Source organism: Cheilinus undulatus, linkage group 4, assembly GCF_018320785.1.
Source record: "Cheilinus undulatus linkage group 4, ASM1832078v1, whole genome shotgun sequence".
Classification (NCBI taxonomy): Eukaryota; Metazoa; Chordata; class Actinopteri; order Labriformes; family Labridae; genus Cheilinus; species Cheilinus undulatus.
Genome location: NC_054868.1, coordinates 54,851,839 through 54,859,358, shown reverse-complemented (window position 1 = coordinate 54,859,358; position 7,520 = coordinate 54,851,839). Strand labels below are relative to the sequence as shown.

The following is a 7,520-nucleotide window of genomic DNA, read 5'->3' as shown; positions in this document are numbered from 1 at the left end:
TATTTTGCCATCTTGTTGTCAATTTTCACTCACTTTGCTTTTGTTTGGCCACTTTTATAGTCAATTTTGCCCATTTTTTAACCACTTTTAACCCATGTTACCACCTTTTTACAACATTCAACCCAATTTGGCCACTTTTAACCCATATTTTGCTCCTTGTGCCAATTCTTACCCATTTTTGACTTTGTCTTGCTACTTTTGCCCAATTTTGCCATGTTCTTTTCATCACATTTCACCATTTTTTGCCACTTTTGCCACCCCCAGTTGTCTGGGCCCTAGAAAGCTCTCCCCTTTATCCCCTCTTATGGGCCATCCTGTTATGTTAATTAAAAAGTCTATTTTGTATTGATGTGAATGTGGTGTGCCTTGGGTGAAAAAAGTTTGAAAACCACTGATAAAAGCGTTACATTTGTCAGTGTTGTATTTTTTTCTTTCCCAGAAATAAAACTGAATTACATTTTTTTTAAATTGATTGATAATTTGTTTGGATGAAACCGTGTACTGAGAGCATAAGTTCAGTTTCCTGTCCTGAAAACAGTAGGATGGGGAAATGATCTGAGAGGTCTGTATATAGTTGACCTGATTGGAGGACTTGATTGATTGAATTAGTGACAATATTATCTATTAGTGTAGCTGATTTGTCATCACTCTGCTGGGTTTATGAATAATAGGGTAGAAAGAGTTAGAATCTAGAAAGTTCTGTGTTGGAAGATTTGTTTCTCTGTTAAAAGATTGATGTTAAAGTCACCATTTCTATGTATAAAGTCGTAGTCTGTAGTAGTCAGATATAAATGACCACCCCTACACCTGTTTGTGGATTCTTCTACTGTGGAAATTCATCAAGAGCTTTTGTGTCTTCTGAGAGCCATGTTTCTATTAATGCAATGATTTTTGGTCAGTGTCTGCTGTCATGGATGGTTGTTAAACATCTCTCTCACAGGACGCTTCATCAGCAGCGTGGTTTGCATCTTCATCCCTCAAACTCTTCATTTCATGGCTGTTCTGAGTCCGTTCAGCTTCACGTCTTCTCCACTGTCTGAGCTGGCACTTCAGATTCTCTGGAGGAGAACAGACACCAGAACATCAGAGTCTACTCCACTGACAAAGCTGATATTCTAAGCCCCGCCCCTCTTGATCTGATTCCTTGGTGAGGTAAAGGGACACTGATGACAGTAGAGATTAAAAACCACCAAGACCAGATAGTTTTAGCTCTGAGGGAGTAAAATTCAGTGTAAAAATCAAACAGCTGCTTGTGGACACAGAGCTGAATGTGTTTATCAGACATTTAAGAACTTCTCTAGATCTTCATACATTTACTTGTTCTTGGTTTTGTTGAGCAGAAATGCCAAGTTTAGTCAGATAAAGTTATTCAGTGATAAAATGCTGCAGAGCCGAGGATTTTTGACTTACTGAACTTTCCAGACTTCCACAGGAAAAACACAGCAGCAGCAGCAGAAACCAAGACAATGGAGGCAACAACTCCAGACCAAATCAGGACAGTTTTCCAGAGCGGATCCTCCTTCAGAGCATCTGAGTGGTTACCGTGGTGATTTGTCCCAGCTGAGCTGGTCTCTGGAGGCTCAGTGGTTCTGGAATCATTGACTGTTTCAAATGAGAAATGAAATGTTCAGATATTCTTCAAATGATGAAAACAGACAGAGACAATCAAATAATCTGCAGTATGAACATTAACCATGCTTACCCACGCTGACTCTGACGGTACAGACCCCTAGTGGTGGGACCACGAATCTGTACAGTCCACTATCAGCCCAGGTTACATTAGAGATTATCAGAACCATGGTTCCATTGTGCAGGTGTTCATCATCGAAGGTGGTCCTGCCTCTATACTGAGGACTCTGACTTGAGAGATAGCTCCGCCTGTTACGGTATTCATGGACGCACGCGCGCTTGAGGTCAGGTCTCGTCACGTCCACTGAATTCTCGGTCAAGTCCCTCTGAAGAACCATGTGGACTTTGATTGTGATGTTCCCTCCTTCTGGTGCAGACATGGTCTCATTGGGACAGACCAGCAGAGACGCTCCTGAAGGAACAGAAAAACAAACTCAGAACCTCAGAGTTTCTGAAGGACAGACATCTTCTCTGATAAGAACACAGCAGGTGTTGGTGTATTTCTAACTTTTTTGAAACAAACAGGAAGTAACATTTTCTCTCTATAGATCACTGTTGTGTTTCAGCATCAGGACACTTGCTCTCATTTGATCCCTGCATGCTGCCTCTCTCTCTCTTTCTGCTCATGGCATCTTTAAGAAGAAATGCAAACGTGAGCCTTTTCTTCAAAACTTTAGTACCATTGAATACTAAACAATGGATATAGTATTGTTTAAAGCAGAGGTTTTCAAACTGGTGGTCCTGTTATCTTGCATGGAAATGTTTTCAGGAAAGTTGGTTTTGCTCTGAAATATCTAAAATTATTGCGATCTTCAGAAAACAACCAAAATTTTATGTTGTAAGGATAGGGAAGGGTACTATTTGGGTTTTTTCTCATACTGGTGCTAAAACGGTACTTTTCCTTTCAGTTAAAATAATTCTTAATTTTGGGTCGCTGTTTCACATTACAGAGGCTGTAGTGGGTCCTATGCATTAAAACTACAACCTTAAAACTAAGACTGAGACATTAAAAATAGCTGTCAAAATTAACACTTGTCCCTGGGCTGGATCACATGAACCACTGTTTTAAAGCTTGTGGTAAAGGGTGGGCGATAAACCGGTATTAATACTGTCACAGATAAAAATTTTGCCATGAAATGGATTTCTCCAACACCGTCATCACCGGTCTAAATGCCTACGTTGTGCTGTGATGCATGCGCGAGGCATATGCGCTCCCACAGCTGGCAGAGCAATTGACCTATAGCTAAGTCCCGCCCTCAAACGCAATGAGCCAATCACAGTGTGTATAGCCACACCAATACACTCAGACAACTGCTGCCTGGACGTCCATTGAAATGAATAGGAGAAAGTCAGTTTTCATTCGGTTTTATGAGTTTTTTTAAATTTTAAGTTTAAAAATGGTCAAACGGTGTTCATGGGGTACATGTGACTCCAACACAAGGTATCCCGAGAGTCTGGGCGACAGAGTGTATTTTTTACCCTTTCCTAAGCCACATCTAAACCGAGAAAAGTGTCTTTTTTGGATGAAAGTTTTGCGGTAGATCACAACATCAACTCAACATGGATAAAATTAACAACATCTGTTCTAAGGTAAACCAATGTCGTATTTGAGTCAGCATATTGTCCCTTTGCTGGAAAGAAATATAAAGTTATCTTTAACCTCTCTGACGTTAGCTAAAGTTAGCCTAACGTTAGCTCCTAGCTGCGTTGTTCATTGTGTTACGTTGTTTGTTGGGAGTTCACTGGCATTTTTTGTTCTAGTTTTTATTCTTTGGTGATCGTACATCATTGTTGGCTGTTGTCCAAAGGGCTCTAGTTAAACTAACGTTAACTTCTGGAGCTTAGCTTCATTAACTTATCTGTAATAGCCGAGATAACAAAGGTTGGCAAACGTTATGCTGAATGATTCAGTGTAAATACTGTAGCACCAAACTAATGGAGAGACACTCTTGGTAAATATGGTGAAAAGGCCGTTACATTTTTCTCATATTCTGAGCCAAAAACCTGAACTTCAGTGGCACTTTGATTCTGATCCTCTATCTTGTGGTCTGAGATTGCGATGGCAACGAGATGCGGTTTATCACGTTTGCACTGGGACCTGTGAATTTTGGCTTGTAACCGACTCTTTTTATTGACCTTCTCGACAATAACATGATTAATATATCCCTCCAGTGCGTAGTTTAGACCCTTTTGGTGACTTCTAGATGATATGTGATCTTTCTGTCTCCAAAAACCATCAATGGCCTCCAGTGAAATGTCTCCTACTGTGACAACTGCAATAGAGTGGTGCAGGAATGAGTCCTAAAATGCGCAAGTAAGTTAGCATTTTAGCACTTCCAGTTCCCTTGTCTGAAAGGCTACGGGAATTTTGAATGGGTTAAATACCTGAAATAAGGTCTGTGGTGAACACAAGTTCAGGAGAGTTTAACATTTTATCCTACGACATAAAATACATCTGAAACGTGCCCCACCTTTGAATTGTGTATCTTTTCACGTCTTAATAAAGACGGTTGCTAAAAGATAGCCGACAAGGACCAACAAGGATGACGCACACTCGTCATCAGAAGTGCGGCAACTGGGCCGTTCAGTTGTAGATGGGTGTGATGACGTAAAATTCAGTTGAGCGTGTTGTAGTTCTATACAGCATGACGTTAGCTTTTTACTTTCGACAGTTAGATTAATGAAGATATGATTCTTATATTATCAGTTTATGAAGATTATCTTTATGAACAAAACATGTAAGTTTCACTAACTTTTATTGAACACAGACCTTATATTCAGCAATAATCCAAAAACCCATTGAAAAATCCCATAGGCTCGAAGACGAGGGAACCCATGCTGCGCAGACCTCCAGGTTTGCCTACAAAATTGCGCCACGACTGCACTTCTCCATAGCGTCTGTCACTAAATGTTCATTGTTTGTCCGACTGAGAGGAGGGGGCGTGGCTTAGCCATAGATCAATTGATTAGTGATGGACAGCTCAGGTTGAGCACGTTTAGCTAGTATTATGTGTAGCCATGTTACTGACCGAATGTCACCCGCTCTTGCTGTTGAAACTAAGCATGTTTAGCAGTCAAACGCGTGTTTTTTCCTGTCAAAGTTTGACAGCTGTGCCGCAGCAAAGTTAGTGTACCCTCTCTGTCAGCCTGCCTGGGTCTTTAACGCTTTGGCTGGTCTTAGAGTCTGGCGCCAAAGCTCTTCATCTTACAATGGCTTAAACAACGGTTTAAAGGTCTATTTTAACTTTTGACTTTCTTTCCTAAGTCCACAGTCAGTCAAAGATCCAGACTGCGATGTTAGCTGCTGTAAACTAGCTTTTCTCTCGTTTACGGCAGCCAGCTAAGCTAACTCAATGCTAAACGCAGTACTTCCATCAAGCTCTTCGCAATAAAAGTCTGCGGCTGTTATTTTTCTGAAACGCTTTTACTGTGAACGCCTTCACCAGCAAACATGTATGAATCATTAGCAGCTTAACACACCTCATCAGGTTAGAGATGAAGTGAAATGAGAAGAAATGTGAAACTTGGGGTGCAGTTAGACGGAAGTAAACCTAGAGAGACTTTAAAAAAAAAAACATTTTATTTGTGTGTTCTATGCTTAGACATAAATTGGGTATGCTATCAAAGGTTTGTTTTAAGGGGAGAAGGGGGGTTAATTACACTGGAATTTGGATTGAAAAACATATCGTATTAATTTTGTAATGCCGTGGTATAATACCATTACCGTCAAAGGTAAGAAAAATATGGTTACATGATTTGTAGGCCAGATCGCCCAGGCCTAGCATGTGGCACAAAAAAAGTACTAAGGAAAAAATAATTTATTTATATATTAATAAACTAATATCTAAAAATATCAGCATTAGAATGTTTTATAAACTGTCTACTGTTCTAGTGTCTATATTTATGCCCATGTTCATAAACTTTTTTAGTGATCTGGTGCCTCTGGGCCTCCTTAAAACAATACATATCAACAATACATGGCTAATTTATACACACTAGTAGAAATGTAGACATTTTTAGTAAGTTTAAACTAAATTACAGGTTATCCAAGAACTTTTAGGCTCACATGGAGTCAACCAAGCTAAAGCTTAATGTTTGAAGCAGAGGACAGCTAACGTAGAGGAGAGACCTTACCGGTACAGGTTACAGCTGAATAAAAACTCAGTAAGACGAGAGCGACGAACATTCTGGGACCAGGCAGTGTTAGAAGAGAAAGATCCACCATGTTTTCGTCGAATTTTGTTCGCTTGTTTGGTTAAAGTCCGTTAAAAAGCAGCAGACACGAGTTTGACGTTGAAGCGGCAGCAAGACAATCCTTCAGTCTCCCTCCCGGGAAAATTTTTGAGCACACAAAGCATATGACTCGAAGATGGCCAATCAGAACATTTACAGGAACATGTAAAATTACGTCACTTGTTGTCAGGATCACAGCTGTGAAATTCCCCGCGCTGGTTTAAAAAAAAGCTGAGCTGTTCTAAAAGTTTTGATGCTTTTATACTCAATAAATAAAAATAAACCATAATGAGACTGTTTTCTGAAGTGAAGACTACAGGGCAGACTAATGAAGAGCTCTGCAGCTCCAAGAAGACGGAGTAGGAGATGAGTGTGTCAAATATTTGAAGCGGATATTAGTTAATATTTGAAGCAGTGTAACCGGAAGCCGTGTTCTAACAGGAGACTCCCAGACTGGGCGGCATTCAAACGTCACATCTGGTTCTCAGGTTTAAAACAATGACAGCTGTATAGCCTGGTTTTCACTGTTCACGGACACATTATACGCGATTTTAAGCCCCGCTTTACTCTGTAATATAACCGTAAACTGATGCAATGGGAAAATACAATACGCATGTAATTGTACCCTCTGTTATTCTCCTTGATTTTCTGTCTACGGAAGATCTTTTCATGCTTCTTTGTCCAGTTTAATGAGGGAAACTAATTATTAACGTTACAGAGATTCATCTTCCCCTGAAACTACACTAAAGGGTACAGTTAGTTAGTTCTCTAGTTTGGGGGTTGTTCTAGACTGACATCGATGCTAGAAAGAGAGTGTTTCCTTACACCTACAACAGAACAAAAAGACAAATGACACAAACTGTCATTTTAATGCATTTCCTCAACGTGTCAGATACTGTCCCGCTCTAACTGACGACACTTGAACGCACCACGCCATCACACAAAACGTGCAGTTTAACTCAAAATACTTTTAATGTTCTGCATAAGAAAAATGTCTGCTGCATTTATAAACCCAGTTTTAAATGCAGACCTGGATGATTATTAAATTACGATTGAAACCATTGAATCAAGAGTTCTGCTCCTGTATTGTAAAATAAGAAGCTTCAGAGTAATGCATCGACTACAACTTAATTGATATTTCCTGATTTGGCCAATGAGGTGTTTTTAAAACTATTTTAACCTAAAATAAGTACCGCTTTGACCCCTTACCACAAAACTTCAGTTATTAGGCATAAAAATATAGACATGTTGGGTTTTACCTGGTCTGAGGCTGTTAAGTCGGTCCACATGTTGAAATAGTCCGTTTTCTTTAAAACTGTAATGTGTTCCAACGTCCCAGTCTGGGAGTACAACACCCGAACATACCATGACGTAATAGTAATTTTCCCTCGCTTTTAAGAGACCCGCCTACTGCGAGATCTCATTGGCTGATACTATCATGGTCCGCCTACTGCAAGGATCTTATTGGCTGATGCTATCATGGCCCACCTACTTCGAGGATCTCATTGGCTGTAGTTCCCGCTTCTGAATACGTCTCCTCGAGCGCCATATTGAAGGGGGTTGACCGCGGCTTAGAATGAATGGGAGTCAATGACAGTGGGAGGTGCATCCGCGATTAAATCTTTTATAAATAACTGAAATGAGAATGGATTTTGGAG

At 40.1% G+C, this 7,520-nt stretch overlaps 1 protein-coding gene across 1 annotated transcript; it reads right to left on the bottom strand.

The window, feature by feature from the left end:
• Positions 1-381: 381 nt before the first annotated feature.
• Positions 382-7,217, bottom strand: LOC121509071. Its single transcript, XM_041786291.1, has 4 exons — positions 7,122-7,217; positions 1,703-2,041; positions 1,411-1,602; positions 382-1,058 (listed from the first exon to the last, which is right to left on the bottom strand). Exons 2-4 carry the CDS (start codon positions 2,007-2,009, stop codon positions 922-924), a joined length of 636 nt encoding a protein of 211 aa, XP_041642225.1. The 5' UTR covers positions 2,010-2,041; positions 7,122-7,217; the 3' UTR covers positions 382-921.
• Between the last annotated feature and the right edge of the window lie 303 nt (positions 7,218-7,520).